We start from the raw sequence: 23,229 nt of genomic DNA, 5'->3' as shown, positions 1-23,229 counted from the left end.
GCCGGGCTGCTGAGCAGAAGGGCAGGGTACACTCGTTCCCAGGGTCTCCTGCTTGATCCGGACACCAGATAACAAGGACGTCTTCTGTTCACTGGGGACTGAGGAGGTTTGGGTCTCCGATGTCTCTTCTTGCATATAACCAGGTAAAAGGGAGGTCTTCCTCGCCCATTCCTGTTCCTTTGGAGCTATCTCCATCCCCGTGCTCCTCCAACATCAGTGGGTATGACATTAGTGATTTATGACATTGCTGAAGATGTCACTGATGTTAGAATGTCTATGCATAAGGGACAATTGACATCAGTTCACTGGACATTGTCATTGTGACATCATCAGTGATTTATGACATCACTGATTATGTTAAATGAAAAGTGAAAAAATACGCTCATCACTGAGAGGGGTGCTGGGTTAAATACAAATTCAGTAGAAATAATAATAGAACCCGCACACACTTATGCTCGGAAGAATGGGAAGAATGGGAAACTCACTTCCGGGGCAAGAAATGTCACATGACTGTTGAGCTGTGACCAGATATGCGTGATGTCATCCACTCCACTGACATAGATCTTGTGGACCAACCAACCAACCAACCAACCAAGCAAGGACATAGCTGGCCGCAGCTAAAAATGATGAAAGTGTGCTCACAGAAAATGGCCATGCCAGTTTTTTCCTCGCCAAAATGTAGCCTGATTTGGTGCGTTACTTAGACCCTCCCCAACAAGCTAGCATGACATGGGACCAACGGATGCCTTAGGTCTTCTAGTTTCATGTATCTTCACTATAGCTTTAAAGGAGGATTCCGGTATTTTTCAACCTGGACCCTATTTTCATATTTTTTTTTATGTATAACTAAAATGTGAACAGAAATATTTGAAATTGGTGCAGTATTGACCAAGATCGCTGCAGTTGGCAGCTGCTTTTCCCACATGCCCCTACTGCACCCCACATTAGGGTCCAGGTTGAATACCGAAATTCTCCTTTAAAAATTAGCCCACTAGAGCCTCTGAAAGACAATAATCTCGGGGGACGAGTACAAAATCGGCGACATTTTCGGGGGGCAGCTCCAGCCGGGGACAGATCACCAAAAACGGGGGCTGTCTCCGGAAATCAGGGACGTCCGGTCACCTTACACTAAACCCCTGTGTGTGCCTGTGTGAGCTCGGTGGCTTTGGCCGCCGAGTGCGGGGTGTCGAAAAGAAAAATCCCTTCTTCTCCTCCGTGGTCAGAGGTGAAGAGCACCCAGTGATTGTTGTCCTTCTCGACACTGTGAGAGTCCAGGTGCAAGAAGGTGTGGGCGGTCACCTCATACTCACTGCCATATGTGGTGCAAAGGACTTGATCTCCCAGAACAGCCAGAGCCTGGTTGGTCTTGCAGTGCATGAGAAGCAGCGTCACATTCGCGGGAACAAGTTCACCCTCATACTCGAGCCTCTCCTGCGAGTCAAAGTGCACAATCTTCCACCACGACAAAAAAGAACGCTCCTCCTCCAAACTCACTTCCTGGAGGCGGGACCTCTTCGCGTACTTCTGAAAAGTCCGCAGGTCGCTGGTCAAATACAATCCTCCGGCGAAGCCGCTTGTGGTTCTCAGTGCGAAGCTTTGCTCGTAATGTAGAGCCGATCCCTCGGGACTGCCGTCTACACTGGTGATGATGAAGGCGGTGCGTGTGCAGGGCTGCACACTTCTGCCTGCACTGACGCCACACGGGGCGTGAATGACAGGGTGAGGAGCCTTTGTTAGACTGTTGATGTCTGCGTTGATGCTGAGCGCAGTGCACTCCCTATTCAGCCCTCCCATGTTCACCAACATCACAACGTCTCCGAAGCACAATCCACCATCCTTGGATACGGAGAGGTTCACCCGGCTCAAAATATTCTCTTTGAGGAAGGCGACTCTCTGAACAGTGAGCTCACCCCTCTCTTTTCTCTCCAGGAACTCTTTCAGTATAGCCTCGTCCAGGCACAGGTCCTCGTTCCAGTTTCGGACTCGCACTCCCGGGCAGTACGTTCTCGCAGTGTTCATGCTGAGCAGGGCGAATTCTGGCAACAATTCGTGTTATGTATAGAATATCACCAGTGATGTCACTTGAGCACTCGATGATGATGTCATCAGTGATGTTACTCAAGCAATTGTGATATCGATGTCATCAGTGAGTGATATCATTGGTGATGTCATGAGTGATGATGTCACCACCAGTGATGTCACTCGAACAATTACAATCATCTATAATTCCCCCAGCTATACTGCATTTCCACTGGTGTAAAGGAACAAATCTTCCAGAATTTATAAACTTGTGTCTTCAGTGTTATCCCTGTTACCTTTCTGATTTTGAAATTAATTCTCACTTTACTGTGTGAGTGGACTTTCTTTTATCCCCACAAACATAAAAGTCAGTACCACAACAGGAACAGTCTAGATGATTGCCAATAAGTTAAGTACCACAGCCTCTGTGATTGTGTAGAATCACTGGTAGGCTATGGTGCTTCACCTCATCGTGCTTTGTACAGCTTTTTTAATTAGCTGCACATTAATTGCTACTGGTGTGACAACCAGCTTGCAGTAGTGCTGCAGACACCATGCACTTTGTGTTTATGTCTTCCAAAACAATTATCAAATCTAGTTTGGCGGACCTCTGTATCGGTAACACTTAAGGACCTCTGGACCCCCTGAAGGACCCCTGGAACCTCCTGAAGAATTGAATTGAATAAGCCTTTATTGTCTCCCTTGGGAGAAATTATTTTTGGGCATCAAGAGACACAGCGTTAGACATATACATATTGACATATAGACAGTGCAATCAGATGACAATTAACATTAAATTCCTACAGTGTACATATACATCAAGCGTACCCAGTGGTAAAATATTGCACCAGCCCTCCACAAAGAAAGAGAAAAATGTTGAAATGAAAGATTATTTATTAAATACACACACACACACACACCCCTAGAGCCCCTTCAAGGACCACTGTGTGTGTGTGTGTGTGTGTGTGTGTGTGTGTGTGTGTGTGTGTGTGTGTGTGTGTGTGTGTGTGTGTGTGTGTGTGTGTGTGTGTGTGTGTGTGTGTGTGTGTGTGTGTGTACTGCTGTCCTTATCGGTCGGCCTGGGCCAAAGCCTGGCCGATATCGGTCTATTCTATTCTATTCTATTCTATTCTATTCTATTCTATTCTATTCTATTCTATTCTATTGTGGTGTAGTGCAGTCTGGTCAGTCTTTGTAGCCTACTCTATCCTATCTATTGACTGATTCTTTTAATTTAAACTAATCAGTGATACAAATAAGTTGAGTAAATGTAAGGAAAAACAAACAAACAAACAAACAAACAAACAAACAAACAAACAAACAAACAAACAAACAAACAAACAAACACAATAATACAGTAGCCTACCTTATATGGTTTAGGTTCCGCCCACCACGGCGGCCCTGAGGAGCCGATCTCCTGCCTGGCTCCTCTCCTCCTCCTCCTCCTAGTCGCCGCACCGTCTGTCCCAACCTCACTTTGTTAGCTTGGGTTGAAAAAATGACCGACACTTCCGAGGGCGAAGATGAAATCCAGTTTCTGCGAACGGTGAGTCAGTCAGCTACTAAACTGAATACAAGTAGGCCCCCCATGAACCTGAAACTACGTTACAGTCCGTTCAAAGTCAATTGAGCTAACGCTATACAGTAGCTCAGGGCTGGACCTGTCACCTGTTGCATGTGCTGTGTGTGGGTATTCCCTGCTAAGTGATGATGGCGCTCACCAGTTTGAAGCGATGGTGTCATAGCTTTAAAAGTTCTTTAAATGTGTATTGATTAAAGTGATGTTTTATACATAATAATATGCTGTATTAGCTTAGCTAGGTGAAAAGTAGTCTAGACTAGTACATATTCAATGTCTGGGCTAGGGGTTTAAGTTTAGGTTTAAAAATGGGGTTGTAGTCACCAAAAATAGGAAAAAATGGCTTAGACCTGGGAGGGTTAATCCTACCCCTGCCATTGGATATTTACTATACTAGCTACTAGTACTTTTCACACTATTGTGTCACCTGAAACTCAGTAGACATTTTAGTGACACAACTTACTAGTAGCCTATAAAATGTGACCTTATGTTGCAGGCAAGTCGGTTGTCGATGATCTAAAAACATTTTCCTGAGTTCTGATTTGTGGCACAAAATGCATCCTTAAAAGCAGATAACGACATCATTTCCTCTATCTCAGACTCTAAACCTCGCTATGTTTGAAATAGTTTTGTTTAATCCCTGCCAGACAGCCAGGTACAGTAAAGGAAGCTCACTGATGGATTTTATTTTGTAACTTTTATCATCATTGCTGCGAGATCACGGAGGTTCTTCTTCTTATCTTATCTGTGTTCCCTAGTTGTGAGTCCTCTCCTCTCACACAGCTTGTTATCTCTGCCCTCTGATAATGGAGAGAGTGCTGGATGTAACACACACACACACACACACACACACACACACACACACACACACACACACACACACACACACACACACACACACACACACACACACACACACACACAGGGGCAGGGTAGAGAGGGGGGGGGGGATTGAGACTGGATCACGCACACTTTGCCAAGCAGAGATGGTATCCACTTTGTGCCAGCCAGTTTCGGTGCAAATATGTTTTGCACGATTGAGATATCTCCTCATAGTTACATGAACATTCCAGATTGAAATGCATCATAAAACATAAGTCACTGACTGTCAGTTTCAAATTCTATGAAGTTCCTGTGAAAGTCCTGAGTGAGCTGAATGTATGTGCATTTCGTTGGGGGAAGTGTTGGATGATGTCACCAATGATGACGACTGTACTTCGATGTCACCGATGATGATGATGGATGATGATAATGTCATGATTGATGATTTCACTGAAGGTTACGACGTCACAGTGATCATGTCACTGTCGGAGGTTTTAATGATGTCATCGTTGAAGACGATGTCAACAGTGATGATGTCATAATTGTCATAATAAGTTCATATTTACACCTGGCTGACATGTCACTGTTGAAGCTTAGTGATTTCACTTATGATGTCATGCGGTAATGTTGTCACGTTCGAGGGCTATAAGAGTTCAGCTCTGCCAGCTTCACACATTCAGATTGTAGAATCAAAGATGGCCAGTCCACGTTGACTCCTGTTTGCCTGCAAGCCTTTTACGGCCGTCATGTGTCTGTCTGCGAATGAATCCACCTGACCCCGGCCTAACAGGAAGCGTGTGACTGACTGATTCCAGAGCACTGCTGATATGGAGGAGAGTGGTCAGGAGGAGGGTGAATCTGAGGTCAGACATTGCAGTATCACCCCAGCATGGTGGCATGCAGCCTGGGTACAGAGAGGTGTTAGTAGCCCTGGTTGGACAGTGGAGACCAGTCGTCTGTTCTCCCTCTCCACACCATCCGTAAATAGACTGTGGAGATTGTGATTCCTTTGACCTGGTTCATTCGACATTTGAGATAATGATAAGAATGAATTTGTGAGTTGTGCGTGATAGCACTGGTGTGTGTCTCCATGCTTGTGTGTGTTTTTGCTTGCATTTGTGCTTTTGTACATAGTGTTTGTGTAGCTCTACATGTATTTACAGTATGTGTAGCTCGATATTATATACAGTCCATGGTAGCTCTACATGTATTTACAGGTCACCCTGCCTGTAAGAGCTACAACCCACATAACATAATTGTGTGTTACTGACAAGAATAAAACTCAGGGGGAAATTGTTTAGCATGGAAAAGGTTAGATGTATTGAATATTGGTTATGGGTGACTTAAGTCTAAAAATCCATCCATTTACGTTTACACATAATGTGTCAAAGTTGAAATCTTTAATAGCCCTATGGACAAGTGATTTTTGTGTTACTGTGAACTGTGTGTGTGTGTGTGTGTGTGTGTGTGTGTGTGTGTGTGTGTGTGTGTGTGTGTGTGTGTGTGTGTGTGTGTGTGTCAGGGGGATGAGGTGGTTTTGCAGAGCACCGTCACCTCCCAGGAGGAGCTTGTGAAGCTCTGTCTTGCTGCTGAGGGCTTTGGCTGCCGACTCTGCTGCCTTGAGCCCACCTCCAACTGCAAGGTATAGATAGATCCACCTGAAACATCTCGACTCGCCACCATTACCAGAGCAGTTTGTTAGCTGACCGTCACGTTTGTGATGGGAAACACAGTCCATGATGTCTCAATAAGCAATATGCAAGATGATGCAAATGCATCAATGAAGAATTTCCAAATATTTGACCCATACAGAAATATCTTCTGTATAGACGTCACTAAACAACCAATCTTTGCTTAATTTCGAAAATTTGGCAAAACATCAACAATTACTTGTTATATGTACTGTAGGGGTTCAAACCTGCAGGACTGAAAGCCTTGTTTTTGTACAGTATTGGTTTATTATTATCAGTCTTCTTCTGCATCGCCTCAATTTAACGTGAGATGGTACATCATACAGTAGAGACGATGATCGATAATGGTGGTCATTGATGGCCAAACAAATATTGCCTCCATCGACCTAATGGGGAGGCTATACTTAAAATGTTCTGTCTTTATGTTTTTCACTAGAATGTTCCACCAGATCTTTCTGTGTGCGCCTTTGTCCTGGCCCAGTGTCTCTCTGTCCGAGCCCTGCAGGAGATGCTGGCCAACAGGGTTGACCAAGCTGCAGGGGTGAGCTCCTCTCCTCTCCTCTCCTCTCCTCTCCTCTCCTCTCCTCTCCTCTACTCTCCTCTCCTCTCCTCTCCTCTCCTCTCATCTCCTCTCCTCTCCTCTCCTCTGCTCTCCTCTCCTCTCTTCTCCTCTGATCCCCTCTCCTCTCCTCTCCTCTCCTCTGATCCCCTCTCCTCTCCTCTCCTCTCCTCTGATCCCCTCTCCTCTCCTCTCCTCTCCTCTCCTCTCCTCTCCTCTCCTCTCCTCTCCTCTCCTCTCCTCTCCTCTCCTCTCCTCTTCCTGATCTAATGCAGTCCTTTCTTTCCTATTTGAAATAGATTTTCTTTGGGCTTTTGTCTTATGATTATGCACATCTATTTGTTTTAGATGTATTTCTACTCATTTCTATTTCTGTCTCTTCTGAGGGCTTCTCTGAGTGAGTTCACTCTTCACACTACACCTGCTTTCCTGTAATGTGCTGAGTGCTCTTGTGTTTTGCAGGCAGGACTTGGAGGTGGTCATCGCACCCTTCTCTACGGCCAGGCAGTGGTGTTCCAACACTCATACAGTAGCATGGTGAGCGATTCTTGATATACCACAAATAAAGATGAGAGAGTTGACTTTTGTCTTCTTCCCATTATAGGGGATGTGATAAGAGTTTTTAGTGTTGAAATATGTATCCACTGTACATTTTATCCCAGTATCTCAGCTGCTTATCATCGTCCGAGTCTTCAACTGATAAGCTGGCATTTGATGTTGGTCTGCAAGAGGATAAAACAGGTATTTGGTGTGGTTATCTTTTTAAATGGGCGATAAATCATAATATCAATACAGTAGCTCATTGTGTTTTGTTATGCTGTGTACTTTTTGGTATCTACAGAGATATTCACACAACTTATACAGTACCACATTCGTAGTGATATAACTGATGTGTAAGGCATTTGGAACTGCTATGTATTCTCTGTGTGTGTGTGTGTGTGTGTGTGTGTGTGTGTGTGTGTGTGTGTGTGTGTGTGTGTGTGTGTGTGTGTGTGTGTGTGTGTGTGTGTGTGTGTGTCTGTGTGTCTGTGTGTCTGTGTGTGTGTCTGTGTGTGTGTGTGTGTGTGTGTGTGTGTGTGTGTGTGTGTGTGTGTGTGTGTGCACGTGTGGTTCAGGCGAGGCCTGTTGGTGGACAGTCCACCCCGCATCCAGACAGAGGTCAGAGGGTGAGAAGGTGCGTGTTGGAGATGACCTCATACTGGTCAACGTTTCCTCAGAGAGATACCTGGTGAGTCAGTTCATATTTTAGGTCAAGGTTCACAGTTATTTATGCCTAGTGATAGATAAACCATGCTTAAAGTACGTCCCATTTGCAACATGCTGCACATACATACTACCTCAAACGTCACCTATTTAATATTATATCATGGAATTAAACAATAGTAGTTATTTATAGAGGTTGTCATGCCATATTTATATGACATCCAAAATAAATACATACGGTAATAATGTTGATTTAAATTTGAAGTTGATCATTTGAATATGGAATTACATTTAGGACTGTCGTCTTTATTCCATAGTATATAGTATTTATGTCTACTGTACCTCCTCACTTCTGACCCACAGAACCAGACTACGTGTTACACTTCCCTGTTCTTATTTCCTTTGACTTAATGTGTTGCTTGTAGGGATGTTACAATATATCATCCCACAATATATCGCGATATCAAAACGTGACAATATGTATCGTTGAGATTAAATCTCATATCGCGAGAAAAAGAAGCTGAACAGGGTGGCACTGATCTGCATCTGATTGCATGCTCGCTCTCCTTTTCATTGGTTTGTTTGAACAGACGAGGGACGTTACAGACACGGAGGATGAAAATGGTGAAATTACTCAAATTAGCGTGGAGGATGCCCCCTCAACTTACAAATTGATCGCAAAAAAAATATTGTTAAAATATCGTATCGTTATCGTGAAACCAATATCGTGTATCGTATCGTGAACTGAGTGTATCGTGACACCCCTAGTTGCTTGTAGGGCTGTCACTTTTTATTCGAAATTCGAATTTAACTTCGAATGTGGGGGAGGAGGGCATGTTCGAATGTATAATTGACCTGTTCGATTTTTTTATTTTTTATTTTTTTTATTAATAACCAAAATTAACCAACTGCTGCTTGCTGGTAATGTTAATCCCATGTCAGAAAAAGTCTCCAGATTTGTCGCGTTAGTCTCTTCTGAGAAAGTCTCCAGGGTCTGAAACATTGTCTCGAGTTAGATGCAGCCAAGTTTGTGAGGCTGTGTTGTGACTGTGAGCGTCCAAGCTAACACAGCAGCGGAGAGGAGCTGACTGACTGGACCATGACAGCTGAGGATTTCTTTTTTATATTCTTTTAATATTTTATATTATATTATATATATTTATACGATGTAACCGGCAGGCGGAGACTGCATAATCGGGCATGTCGAGCCGATGCCCGGTGGCCTGGCCTGCAAAAAAAAAAAAAAAAAAAAAAATTAACCAAAAAACTTTGAATATATTCGAACATTTTGCGGGCAATTAAAGTTCGTTCGAACTTTATTTTTGGAAAAAGTGACAGCCCTAGTTGCTTGTCAATCTGTTGTCTGTGTCCTGTCTGCCTGTATTGTGTTCAATGATTGAATAAACTAGTAACTACAGTAAAGTTCATGGATAATAGCATCATCATCAGAACTAGTCGGCAAGCTTGGCAGGCCATAAGAATGTTAGATGGTTGCTCAGAAACACTTTCTTCCCTGGCTCCCAGACGATGTAGCATTGATTTTGCTCCAGGGTCAGATGGAGGATTTAATATCTGGAGAGATAGAGGGATTTTAACTTTGGGCCACCTATTTGATAAAGGTCACCTCTTTGATTGTCCGACTTCGCAGATAGAACCTTTACTCCTTAAGAGAAGCAAGAAATCAGTTCTTAGTCAGGGGGATGCTGAACTTAACCTTGCTAGTCCCAATCCTCTGATCGAATAATGACTTCAATCTCACAATAGATCAGGGGTGTCAGACTCATATTAGGTAGAGGGCCGGATTTGTTCAACTGAGACCTCATGGGGGCCGGATTTTTTTTTTTTACTAAAATCAATTCGACTCATTTACCCATTTACTTCACAAAAGAAATACTGCTCTTTCCATTTCTCTTGAAACTGCCTGCATTCCGTGTCAACCTTTCTCTTTTTCGACAGCATCTTGTTGATTCCTACAATTCCTTCTTGTTTTTTGGTAGGTAGCCGAATGCGCGATTCAATTCCAGCGTGGCATCATGGCGGCTTTGTTTACACCTGATGACCTACTGACATACTTCCTTGTAGTGCAGGTTAATTAACTTATGAATGAACTCTTAGCTTGCTTATTAGCCACACGTAGTTCATGATAATGGGGTGCGAATTTAATAATAATAATAATTATTTTATTTTTTATTTTTTTTAATATTCCAAAACATCGCGTGGCCCGGATGAAACCTGCCCGGCCCGCGGGCCGTATCTCTGACATCCCTGCAATAGATGAACGTATGTGGGGCAGACATATCGGTAATTTGCGAAAGACATTTTGATATGTAAATAGAACCAGAGTAAGTCAATTCAGGAAATGGCATCATTTAGAAATTAGCCCCCAACTTAGACACAGGACGAATCCAAGTCTGACAGAAATGTGCTCAGAATGTGAGCTGGAGGTGTGTGGTCATGTATCCATATTGAGGATTACTGGGCTCAAATTGTTGATAACATTAACCTCATTTTTCATGTACCACTACCCAGCCCTCACATTAAAGGCTCTCATCAAAGAAGGCTGTTCAGTATTCTGTCGATGGTAATGGCCTGAGTGTTTTCTTATACATCTCAAGGATCTAATTCAGAGGTTTTGTTTTTTTGTGGCCATTGTGTTGTGTATTGTTTGTATTGTCTGTGTCTGTGTTTGTGTTTGTGTTTAAAAGCATAATAAAAAAAAGCTATTGTTGGAGAACAATTAGGAATTGAGGTTACAGTTGCTACTGTAAGTCAATTTTTGTCACTGTGATTTTGTTTGTTCGCAGCACCTGTCCCTTGGCAGTGCAGTCGACAACAGAAGCCTCAGTGGCAGTCTGATGGTCGATGCAGCCTTCCAGCAGACTCTCTGGACTGTCGCTCCTATCTGCTCTGGGGGCGGCGTCGCTCAAGGCAAGTCTCTTTTGCTGCAATCTCAACATCTCTCCACTCATTTCAGCAAAATCTCTGTCTGTGAGTGTCTGTGTGTCCTTCGCATATCTCGAGAACCATTCTCCATGTTGCTGGGGACCCAAGGACGTGCAGTGTTGGATTTGGCGCAATTTGGACACGTGACATGTTTAGTATTCATAAACTTTGAATTTAAAAAAGGCAAACCGTGTTCTGTGCAGCACCGGGGGCGACCGGGCACTGCATTAGTATTTAGAGACAAACCATTGATCTATTCCATCCTATTCTGTCCAAGCAATCTGTTTGGTCTAAGAGGCATTCCTGCCATGTTGAGTGTCTTTCTACTAATGCAAACAGAACAACTACACTGGTGCAAATACAAATACATAAGAGGGTGTTATTGAATATCATTATTACGCAGACTTTGGTTATGCCAATGGTACTCAGTGCAAGAGCTGTACCTAACACTGTTACATGGTGGCTCTATACTGCCTGACTTGACGCTACTTGGAATTTGCATTTCTGCACGTGAATCTTCACAAACACTGTGTAAACGTTAAATCAAAGGCATGGACGCAAGCAGATCCAGATACCCTACCTAACGATGTCCAATACTGGGAAGCGGGACGACCCTCGCGTCCGAAAATGCTCATTAAATGTGTGTGTGCTGTGCGAAGCTATGCAGAAATGAAATAAGATCAAAGCCATGAGCGTTTCAATCCAGCAAGCACGTAGCCGGTTGGCTGACGCACACGGAGCAGGTTTGAGCTTCATTTGGAAAAACTGAAACTGTGTTATGATGTTTTTTTTTCCACTCGCTCATTCACCTCGACTATTTATATGATAATAATAATCTGTCACGCTGGCTTTCTGTCTCTCTCCCCCGCCTCATGCACTCACTGAGCTGGCTACTTCACCGAGCTCTGGAGGGGAAGGGGGAACAATCCGCCCCTGATACAAGGGTCGGAGCTGGTCATAGAGCAGCAGAATAGGAGGGTCGCGGGGGAGCGCACATAGCTCACCAAAATGAGTTCATACATACACCGCCATCCGGATGCCCTCTAGATCAGCGGTTCTCAAATGGGGGTCCGTGGCACTTTGCCAGCGGGTCCGCGAAAAGTTTAAAGGAAAATAAAACTAAAAACTTTTTTTTTGCAAAAGCTAAATCTAAAATGGTTCATGGATTCCATTCTAATCTAAGAAACCTATCAATTTGAAAGACAAGAACGTTACCGTGGAAACAATTAAGCTTAGCCCAAAATCACAAATCAGAATGAGGGGGTCCCCGTATATTTTCTAGCTTGTAAGGGGTCCTTGGCTGAAAAACATTTGAGAACCTCTGCTCTAGATAACTCCCGAGTTCCAAGGCATGTCTGAAAGCGGCTTACGATAATTAGTCTTGTTTAGGTAGCAGTTATAGCCACCAAATAACTTGTTTCCAAGAGGTCAATGAAGGTTATTCCTGCATGAAATGTTTCATTCAGTGGAGATCTTCTCTGGTCTCTCAAATCCTAGGATACCTAAAAGGGGGAGACACACTGCGGCTCCTCCACGGGCACAGTGACGCGTGTCTGACCATTCCGTCCACAGAGCAGGGGGACGAGCTACGGAGGTCAGTTAAAGAGACTTGTCTGTACAGGCTCGACAAATCGGTATCCTCTTCTTCTTCTGTGGTAATGACGTCTTTTTCCATTCAGGATGGTGCATTATGAGGTTGGAGCAGTGTCCAGCCATGCCCGCTCTCTCTGGAGGCTGGAGATCCTGCGTGTTGTGTAAGTATACATGGAATTTAATCATCAGCTCACTTTCACTTTACTTTTAGAGGGGTGTTTTTAGCTGCGTATCTTTTATTCAAAAATGATCTTTTTATATTTGTTTGTCCATTTGACTACGTACAGGTTCTATGTCCTGAATGTGTCTTGACTGTGTCCTGTCTGTGTTTTTCTATCTTGTTGAGTTGTGCTGTTACGCTAGAATTAATTCCCATGTGTCCTTGTGATGCATTTGGCAATCAAGTGTTTCTGAATCTGAATCTGAATAATTTCAAATCACTTTTAGCCCCTTACATAGGCAGAAAGGTGTTCAAGCTCTATAGGTCAAACCTATTATGTGGAAACCCCATTAAAACAATTAATTCAATTTTGCATTGTTTCATGAGTAAAATTTGGTTTGCAGAGGGTCTTAAAATAAAAGACAAAAACACAAATATAACAAATCGTCACATCATGTACCCTACCGTCAAACAACAAGAACGTACCAGTTGATAAGGTTAGAAAGGGGGTTGATATCAAATCTCGTAATTTCTGTCCTCAACATCTAATGTTAAAATGTGAATATTGTATATAGAGATTCGGGAACCATATTTACCACCTCTGACCTAGGATCAAATCCTCGCTCCCTACTCTGCGTTCCTCTTGGCTAAACGTAGTGGTTCTGGCCAGTTTCCTTAAAACACTAACAACAACAAAAACTACCACGCTATTGATGTTCCTCAGGTGGAGTGGTAGCCACACACGCTGGGGACAGCCCTTCCGACTGCACCATGTGACTACTGGGAGGTACTTGAGTCTCACGGAGGAGAAAGGCCTGCATCTGGTGGAGCGGGACAAGGCGGACGTCAACACAACCTCCTTCTGCTTCCGACCCTCACAGGTCAGGGGTCAAATGCTACAGACGCTCAACTTTTTTCCAAGGCAGCTGCTCAGTATACAGGCTTAAAATAGGATATGATTTGACTTGACATATTATTCTGCCGATAGGAGAAGCTCGACTATGGCACAAAGATGGATGTGGATGGCATGGGGACCCCAGAGATCAAGTATGGAGACTCCATTTGCTACGTTCAGCATGTAGACTCTGGCCTGTGGCTCACCTACCAAACCATCGATGACATGAGCGCCCGCATGGGAGGGGCGCAGCGAAAGGTGAACCTTAATGAATCATCGTTGATCTACCAGAGGTGTAAGGCATATTGTTTGTACTGACTGCCTCGTCGTATGTTGTAAATGTACTAAATGACAGTATAGCATACGGTGTGAATCAAGATAAAAACAGAAAATTATCTTCTTTCTAGGCCATTATGCACAGCGAGGGTCACATGGACGACGGGCTGACCCTATCTCGCTCTCAGAGGGAAGAGTCTCACACTGCCAGACTCATCCGCAGTGCCGTCCTCCTGTTCACTCGCTTTGTCAGGTACCGTAGTAGGCCACATCAAGACCCTCCAACACTCTTTTACGTTACATTTACATTACATTCTTTATTCACCTTCTTTTTTTGTTGTAGGAAACTGGATGGTTTAATCCAACAAGGGAACATCCCCTCTGTCAGTCTGCCGATGGAGATAGTGAGATTTAGTCTGCACGACCTAATTGGCTATTTCCAGCCTCCGGGGGAGGGGCTAAGTCATGAGGCCAAGCAGAACAGCATGGGAGCCCTAAAGAACCGGCAGAACCTGTTTCAAGAGGAGGTAAATAATATGGACAAATTAATGAATTTGTCCTATGTGTGATATGCTAGTCATTTTTCTACACCCTCTCGTATATTCTCTTTGTTCTCAGGGTGTGATAGGTTTGGCCTTGGACTGTATTGACCGTCTACATCGACACAGTGGCGCTTCTGATTTGGCTGAGGCTGCTCAGAGAGACACAGGGGAGGAGTGGGAGAACATCCTCAACTCTTTCTATGAACTACTGGGTGAGAATTCAGATGCATATCCAGACACAGATTGTATATACAGTATATGTAGACAGGTCATGTTTTCTATAGTACTCCATGTGAATTGATCTGCTGTTCTTCTTCCCTTCAGCTGCACTGATCCGAGGGAACCGTCAAAACTGTGCCCATTTCTCAGGCTCTATAGACTGGCTGATCAGCAGGCTAGACAGGCTGGAGGCCTCCACTGGTTGGTTGGATTTCAATTACTCCTCCGATTTACAATTTGTACAAATTATTACAAATGTTGATCCCTATTATTTAGTTGTGGAGTAGACATATATGTCAGTTATTATAGAAGCAGCAATTTAGATATTCTTCAGCTGTGTTATTATGTGTTGATTCACGTGGATTGTACGTGGCAATCGTTATCTCAGTATAGTTTGTACACAATATACTCAGGACATTTATTTACCAGTCGTACTTGTCCGTCATGTATAGGAGTCTTGGAGGTTCTGCACAGTGTCCTGGTAGACAGTCCTGAAGCACTCAATGTCATCAAAGAAGGACACATCAACTCCATCATCTCTCTCCTGGATAAACATGGACGCAATCATAAGGTAATAAGGCGAGGTTTTCTGTGTATGCAGGGTATGTGTTTATCTAAATGCTTTATGTCTTTGGCGAGCAAAAATAACCAATTACTGGGATGTACATGTAGTACTGTAGCTCACCCAAATTTTGCTTTCTAAGAAAATAATAAAGGTATGCCATTGGGACGTTTTAATGTTTGCACTGATGAAATGCACCGATAAAATATAATTTATCTGTGAAATATTGATGCCAAAAATGCAACCATGCAAAAGTATAGTTTAATTTATTTATCCTTTCAGAAATATTCTTTGCATCTGTGGCAACAGTCAGATAAATACAACCACAATTGAAAAAAACATTACAATTAAAGGCAGACATTTAACAACAAAGTGCTCAACATCAACATCCCAACAATCGAAAGAATCGAGTAGGCTACAGCAAATTACAAGCGACACACACACCGCAAATAACACTCCTACAGTGTACCATACTGTACCCCACTCCACCACAGACATGTGTGCCATGCTGACTGGTTTTGTCCCAGGTACTGGAGGTGCTGATCTCTCTGTGTGTGTGCCATGCTGACTGGTTTTGTGCCAGGTACTGGAGGTGCTGATCTCTCTGTGTGTGTGCCATGCTGACTGGTTTTGTCCCAGGTACTGGAGGTGCTGATCTCTCTGTGTGTGCCATGCTGACTGGTTTTGTCCCAGGTTCTGGAGGTGCTGAGCTCTCTGTGTGTGCCATGCTGACTGGTTTTGTCCCAGGTGCTGGAGGTGCTGAGCTCTCTGTGTGTGTGCCATGGTGTGGCAGTGCGCTCCAACCAGAACCTCATCTGTGACAGTCTGTTGCCAGAGAGAGACCTGCTGCTCCAAACACGCCTGGTCAACAAGGTTAACAGGTACTCTTTGGATTGATGTCTATTAATATGTCTGCTCTGTTCCATCGTAATCTGTTCTGAGCCATTCATTCCTCTCCGTTACATTCTGTGCTGTTTTATTCTGTTTTCTCTTTGCTTCTCAAATTCATTTTTGTTTATTTCAGATGTGGTTCTCTTTGTTTTATGTCTCTTTCTTTATATTCATTTCAATTTGTTTCTGCAGTATTTGCGTTTTAGTTGCTCAAACAGCTAACGATTAACACAGCGGTTCCTAACCTTTTCCGAGTCGAGGCCCGCCTGAAAATCAAAAAAATGCTCGCGTCCCACATCCGACCTCAAACACTACGGAGGCCAAATCGTGCGTTCTCAGAGCACTTTCTATCTTAACGATAAAAAGAAGCTGTCCATCAGCACCACACAGAAACTAAAAGTGAGGGGCTGTCTGCAAAAGGCGAATTATTATTATTATCTTTAATTTCATGTTATCGTCGATGTCATCCGTGATGATGTCGCTCTGCACTTATAGGGCTCATCCTTTTGTTGAAGAGCTGCTTCTGTCCTTCAGGGTCATGTCTTTGTTCGCTGTACCGGTTCCATTTTTCTCTTAACAGACCAGAAATGCTGATATCAAAGCAGTTATGTCCTTTTCTCACCCTCTTCCAGGGGGATTTGAGAAATTTGACATCTTCCTGAGGAGGTATGGTTTATTGCCTTTGCTCTATCATCACATGATCTTGAGGGATTTTCTCCATCATCATGTCTCCATAAGGTTTTTTTTATCTGTTGCTTTGACCTCCGACCTTTCTTTGAAAGTTTCCAACTTTTTCCATCTTCTCTCCGTTCCTCTTTGGTCAAACTTTGGATTCATTGATTTCATCATCTTCCGTTTCTTTTCTCTGTCTCTCAACATTTTGGCCTGTTCTTTCAGCTTGTCTTTTTTTTCTCCATCTGTCCCTTCTTCCTCACCAGCTGCCTCCTTGTCTCGTGTTTTCTTTTCCTTTCTCTGTCCATCAGCCTGTTTTCATCCTCAGGCCTTCTCTCTCATTTTCCTTTTCACTCTTCACATTCTGCACAATCCATTTTGCAGCTCACGTTGACCTCCTGTTCTGCTAAATCCCTCTACTTTCTACTTTCATTCTCTCTTCCTTTCTCTCTTCATTTTTCATCCTCTCCTCTTCCATCCTCTCCTCGCCTTCATTCGGTCAGTTCTCCGAGATGCTCTTTCGGACATGTCACTTTCTTTCTGATCCATCTTCTCATACGGTCTCATCTCTTTCATTATCTTTCACCAGCTCATAGTTCTCTCCCGACTTCTCCATTCTTTCAATTTTGCTACTTTTGTTTTCATGTCCACTGCTGTTAGACCTCTTGTCAGGGCAAGGTAAGTGTTGCTATTATTAGTGAACTGACATTAATTTCCCAGATGCGACCTGTTTGTCCTGTTTTTGATTCATAGCCATCCTTCGCTACTATCAAATTATCTTTGCGATTTCCGTTTCATCATGTGTTATTAGGTGGTGTGTGCATGGGTGATTTCCCAGCTGTAATGGCTAAGTCAATGCATTTTTCTTTCTTTCTCAGGGATTCTGTTTGTTACAACAATACTGGACTACGCGGCACTTGGTGTCAAAGCAGCCACGGGGGAACGTTTAACTGGTTATGAAACGGACATTTTAATTGAATACTATACTAATAAATGAGACCATTGGAGAGGGGATTGGCGATTTCTATATTGTTATTGCTGGTACGCTGTCCGGGCAGAGCGTCTGTCACGTGTCACCTCCATGTGAAACTGGTTGGAATTTTTGTTCCAGCCAGCAAATTAAGCAGTGACATTAGCCTTATGTTGTAAATAGAACAGTGGTGAAGCTCGCTGACTCAGTGTTCAGGAAATGCAGTTTTCGTTCCAGTACCGCTTTTGTCCACAGGCGGCGCTACAATAAACAGAAAGTTAAAGTTCCCCGTAGCTGCTTTTAACAGGTGGAGTTTTTCATACTGTATCAGTGTTTCTCTCACCCCTGTCATGCAAACCCTCTTTCCCCACCTGAACACCTGTCATTTTCACATGAGTTGATACTGTAAATGTGTCTTGATTTGAATTTAGTATTCCACTTGCAACAGGAATTCATTTGGTCTCTCAAAGAGCAAGTTTATAACATTTGGTTTTCTCAACAATCATGCTAAATTCATTTGAAATGAATCAAGGTATTAAAGAACATACAGTAAACAAAGCAAACAACCAATACAACTTGTTTTTACTTTAAAGCAGCTACGAGCAAGATTTTCCATTGTTATTAAACAGTCTAAATGTAATATTGATGCATCACATCTTACCTATAATAGTAGCTGAGACCAAAGCCGTGTGAATCGGAGATTGCTCTCTTGATGATTATAGAGTCTGTGTCCGGCGGGCCGGATAGACCAGGAAGTGAAACGAAACGGTTTATGGCAGCTGCCTGCCTTCAACCGTTTCGCTCTGCCTAGCAACAGACCATAAACAAGGGGCTTGCTACTCTTGCGAACATTTGTTTGGAAGTTATTTTGTTATTTTCTGGTTATGGCCCAAGTGGCTGCCGCAAACCGTTTCATTTCACTTCCTGATCTGCCGCGGCCGCAGACAGACTAATCATCAAGACAACACTGGCCGATTCACTCGGGGTTCAAGCGAGACTACTCGGCGTTGGTCTCGTCTACTATTAGAGGTAAGATGTGAGGCATCGATATTAAATTTTGACTGTTTAATAACAATCGAAAATCTTGCTCGTAGCAAGATAGCCATCATGAATGCTGAATACTAAAGGCCACAGAAAGCCACCATCTCTTTGTCTTCTCTTGTCTCCTTTCTGCTTCTCTGCTCTGCTCATCAAAGCATGAGGCCCAACATCTTCCTGGCTATGGGGGAAGATTCAGCCCAGCATCGGAGGTGGTACTACGAGCTGGTTGTGGATCATGTGGACCATTTCCTCACAGCTGAGCCCACCCACCTGCGCGTTGGCTGGGCCTGCACAGAGGGCTACCGGCCCAGGCCCACGGGAGGAGACGGCTGGGGGTCCGCCGGGGTGGGAGACGACCTCTGCTCCTACGGCTTTGATGGGCTTCACCTCTGGTCAGGTGAGGGTGCGTTTAAACCATAGACATTTAAACAGCTGATTCAGTGCATGTGCTACATGTCCGTGCACTTCTGGGAAACTCTTTCATTGAAATGGAATTCAAAATGTAGGAATATAAAGGTTAAAAAAAACTGTGTTTGAGAGGACAGGTGTAACATGTCTGAAGGATAAGAGTCTCCCTCCTAAATCTCAGGCTGTGTGGGTCGCAGAGTGAGCTCTCCCTTCCCTCACCTGCTGAAAGATGAGGATGTGGTCAGCTGCTGCCTTGACCTCCATGCTCCCTGCATCTCCTTCCGGGTCAACGGTCTGCCTGTCCAGGGCATGCTGGAGAACTTCAACAGCGACGGACTCCTTTATCCTGTGGTCAGCTTCTCTGCTGGAGTCAAGTCAGTGGCGATGATGTGTTTGTGTTTAGCTCTCCTCCATGGTTTTGTTTTGGTTTCTCTCAAAGTACATCAAACTAATTCTGAATATGAAAGACTTGAGACCAGTTGAGTTAAGCATCGAACCTATGCATTTCTATCATGTCATGAGATCAATACTTCCTTGTCTTATTTGTTGAAACCAGGGTTCGTTTCCTGTTTGGCGGGAGGCACGGGGAGTTCCGCTTCCTGCCCCCGCCAAGCTTTGCTCCATGTTCTGAGGCTCTGCTCCCCAGAGTCAAGCTGAAGGTAGAGCCATGTCAGAGATACACCCTGGACTATGGAGACGGGACACAAGAGCTCATTGGTCCATCAGTACCCCTCAAACCGACTACCTTCACTCCCACACCAGTAGACATCAGCAAGGTATGGATCAGCACAATTAAACAGATGTTGTTTCTTTCACAGAAAGGGCATTGCTTATTTATAGCGAAGTTATTATTATTATTTATTTATTTATTTTTAATCCAATTAAATTTACATCACATTTGAAGCTGACCATTTGTGGACAGCTGATGTTACCATGTCACTATACTTGTAACAGTATACGTACTTTATAACTGTATAAACGTTTTCTTCACTTGTCAATCCTGTATAGGTAGTATTGCTCCCACAACTGGAGCATATCCGAGAGAGACTGGCTGAGAATATCCACGAGCGCTGGGTGATGGAGAAGATCGATCTTGGATGGACACATGGACCTGTAAGAAAAGAGCAGGAACACTATTTTTTTGTTAAATCAGTATTTATTTTGTACCAATTGACCCTTTCACTTAATACTAACATGCTGCGCCGGGTCCAGCTTGCTTGGGTTTTGCTTGGTTAAACAGTGTGAACGATGTCAGCAGTGGGTTGCACCAGCTGTGCGTAAGTTGAAACGTAAGCTAGTTTGAACGTAAAGTCTCACTAAGTCCGAGTTTACGCACTACTAAAAATATTTGGGTTGCACCAAGTGAAATAGTTACAACGTAGGCATAAGTTAGAACTTAAAATTTACACCTACGTCTTACTAGGTGTAAAGTCCCCTGTAAAATAGCATTTGGCACGGATTGCAACTTGGCACCGTGGCGCATCGTTGTTTTGCGTCCGCAACGCGCTCTCCGTGATAAATTACACCCTTTGATATTTATGACTCACGCTTTTGTTTCCCACAAGCTGCAGCACTGCATACAAATTAAAATAACCGCAACAATTTAGTGAGGCAGGATGGTGGTATAGCCTACAATACTGATGAAGAGCTCACAGATAAACGTTAACACTAATATGAACCTAAACGAACGTTACTCAATAACGTTCTCATTTGATTAGTGTTGATGAAATATGAAAGCACTAATTTGCGGTGGGCAACATGTCCTGTTTTCACTCCACTTACTTAAACAACCGTAAATAAACACCGTTTCCACCGTGATTTTCACTGATTGGTCACAGATACTGTACACGTCATTGTCTGCGACACTATTTTGGTTAGTATGGACTTTAGGGTCTACTAGTTAAGATGTACCTTACGTCTCCGTGGTGCAACCAAACAAAGACACAACTTTAGTGTCAAACTAACTAGTTTGAACGTAGCAGTTAGTGTGGACTTTACACCCTAACTTAAGACAGAACTTCCGTTCAGCTGGTGCAACAGGCTGCAGAGCTTTTGTACAGGCCCAGTTCTACGGGGGTGCAAGACCATGCATTACACCCTCAGTTTGAATATTTTTCACCCTCAGTTGAAATTTGAATAATAGGCTTGCTGTCCGCCGCCGATATTACCGTCTTTCAGAGTCTGGCGGGAATCATTTTTAAAGCTAGAGTGAAGATACTGGTATCATATTATATCTTATCTATTATCTATATATTATATCTCGCTCCAAATTTAGGCAAAATCTTGGCGAGGGATAAACTGGCACCGCCATTTTCATTTAATTTTTTTTGACCTCTCACCTCAAGATAGCTGAATGAGAATGGGTTCTATGAGTACCCACAAGTCTCCCCTTTACAGACATGTCCACTTTATGCTAATCCCATTCAGTTTTTGGCAAAAATAAAAAACTTTTTTTTCCCCATGCAGTATAAATGTGTTATTTTTCCCTATTCCATTAGAATATTTCTGCATACTGGGGTCCCTAAACAGTCTTGGAAGTGCATAAATTGGGTATAACTGGAAAGCTGAGACTCGTGTGGATTCAAGTAGTCCATTTGTATTCATGTGTGATGATGTAAGTCCCCATAGTAGCATTTCATTGTAGTGAGACCATTTTTCAAAACTTGGACCTCATCTGTTCATCGGGGACCATTGCTACACCGACACTATTTTCCTTTGCTGTTGCCAGCCCGCACTGTGGCTAGACTCGTTGCTAGTGCATCGGCACCCCCACTAAGTTCAGATGATAGTCTAAGTCCTAAGTCATTTTGTTGTAGAACCTGTAGGCCTGTCTGTTTTACAGGTGAGAGATGAGGGTAAGCGGCAGGAGCCCGGTCTGGTGGAGTTCTCCAAGCTGCCAGAGCAGGACAGGAACCAGAACCTCCAGATGGCTCAGGACACCCTGAGGTGAGCTCCATTGTCTCTGTCAGGCAATGAACAAGTGTCACGGTGGTCATTTAAATCTAGTTATTCATTTTTTTATTTGAGATTCTCATTTTTCAGTTAAAAACGTATTCAGATACATAGATGCATGTCAATACAATGATCTGTCTCTCGCTGAAATTTTCAACTTGAGAGACGTCAACTATATACTGTAGTCAGTGTCTGTGATGGCCTATGTACAGTAGTAAGGACTGTTTTCCATGATTAGTGAATGCTTGTTTTATTGTTTTTCCAATGGAGGACACTCCTTGCTCTTGGTTTCCACATCGGATTAGCTGATGACCACGCTGACGAAGGAGTGACATTCATGAGGCTTCCCACCAAGTATGTAACATTGACATGTTGAAGATGATGTTGGATTACATCACGTCTTGAACCCATGTCTCTTTCTCAATTTACATTTGATGCATTTAACATCATATCCGACGGCCAAAGCACAAGTCCACAACAAAATAAGTAACTTGGCTGAAGAACTTAGAAGACACAAGATTTATTATGAGAAGGATGCATCCCGTCCAAATGGTGTTATAGTCTGTAGTACAGAGCTGGGGCGATAGGATTAGTGGCTAGGGTGATATGAGTGGTGCTGTGTGCTTAAAGGTTTGCACTTGTTGTATAACTATGCTAAAAAAAAGGGTCAGATATTTGAATGAGATATTTTAACAGATGACCTGCAAAGGCTTATAAACAACAAGCACTATTTCAATCATTTCATCTTTCATAACTGTTAAAGCAAAACTACAACCTCGCCACGTATTCACTTACACAGTCATTTTGGAATACCAGCTGTAATCTAGACACATTCATGTCCGCTCTCCATTTCCTTCCTTAGGTATCAGCAGCCTAGTGGCTACAGGCCTGCCCCAGTAGACCTGAGCCAGGTGTTTCTGAGCCCAGCCCTGGAGGAGGTGGTGGACCTGCTGGCTGAGAATGACCACAATGTATGGGCCAGGGAGCGCATCAGGCAGGGATGGACGTATGGAGTTCAACAGGTTTATGTTGCATTTCGTGTTTGTTTGATATACCCTGTCCTTTTGAAGTGTCCTTACGTTCAGTCATTAGATGTAGCCAAACTCAAAATGTATCGTTACACCTTCTAAGTATTTCCAATGGTACAGTAATATAAATGGAAAAGAAAGGAGATGATTTGAAGCAAACTGGAGTCAAATCGATACATTTCCAGTACATGATCTCTCAGTCAA

At 43.4% G+C, this 23,229-nt stretch overlaps 1 protein-coding gene and 1 pseudogene across 2 annotated transcripts in view; one reads left to right on the top strand and one right to left on the bottom strand.

The window, feature by feature from the left end:
* Positions 1-1,128: 1,128 nt before the first annotated feature.
* Positions 1,129-2,019, bottom strand: LOC310789096 (cilia- and flagella-associated protein 161 pseudogene; annotated as a pseudogene). The gene has a single exon. The product of its transcript is annotated as a cilia- and flagella-associated protein 161 pseudogene (transcript).
* Positions 2,020-3,517: 1,498 nt separating this feature from the next.
* The window catches only part of LOC310789095 (ryanodine receptor 2-like), a gene marked incomplete at both ends in the record, with an annotated part of 94,003 nt that continues 74,291 nt past the window's right edge, over positions 3,518-23,229 (top strand). The window contains 24 exons of the mRNA XM_083650691.1: positions 3,518-3,565; positions 5,943-6,062; positions 6,548-6,652; positions 7,133-7,207; positions 7,333-7,411; positions 7,786-7,898; positions 10,678-10,801; positions 12,314-12,410; positions 12,496-12,570; positions 13,294-13,450; positions 13,558-13,722; positions 13,872-13,993; positions 14,084-14,267; positions 14,359-14,494; positions 14,607-14,702; positions 14,954-15,072; positions 15,811-15,944; positions 18,793-19,034; positions 19,227-19,419; positions 19,602-19,821; positions 20,054-20,158; positions 21,888-21,991; positions 22,268-22,351; positions 22,860-23,019. Coding sequence (XP_083506817.1) covers positions 3,518-3,565; positions 5,943-6,062; positions 6,548-6,652; positions 7,133-7,207; positions 7,333-7,411; positions 7,786-7,898; positions 10,678-10,801; positions 12,314-12,410; positions 12,496-12,570; positions 13,294-13,450; positions 13,558-13,722; positions 13,872-13,993; positions 14,084-14,267; positions 14,359-14,494; positions 14,607-14,702; positions 14,954-15,072; positions 15,811-15,944; positions 18,793-19,034; positions 19,227-19,419; positions 19,602-19,821; positions 20,054-20,158; positions 21,888-21,991; positions 22,268-22,351; positions 22,860-23,019 — 3,057 coding nt within the window. The remainder of the gene's footprint in view (positions 3,566-5,942; positions 6,063-6,547; positions 6,653-7,132; positions 7,208-7,332; positions 7,412-7,785; positions 7,899-10,677; positions 10,802-12,313; positions 12,411-12,495; positions 12,571-13,293; positions 13,451-13,557; positions 13,723-13,871; positions 13,994-14,083; positions 14,268-14,358; positions 14,495-14,606; positions 14,703-14,953; positions 15,073-15,810; positions 15,945-18,792; positions 19,035-19,226; positions 19,420-19,601; positions 19,822-20,053; positions 20,159-21,887; positions 21,992-22,267; positions 22,352-22,859; positions 23,020-23,229) is intronic.

This window comes from Poromitra crassiceps (assembly GCF_964638095.1).
Source record: "Poromitra crassiceps genome assembly, chromosome: 14".
Lineage (NCBI taxonomy): Eukaryota > Metazoa > Chordata > Actinopteri > Beryciformes > Melamphaidae > Poromitra > Poromitra crassiceps.
The sequence above is the reverse complement of the archived record's forward strand: the minus strand, read 5'-3'. Positions and strand labels throughout refer to the sequence as shown.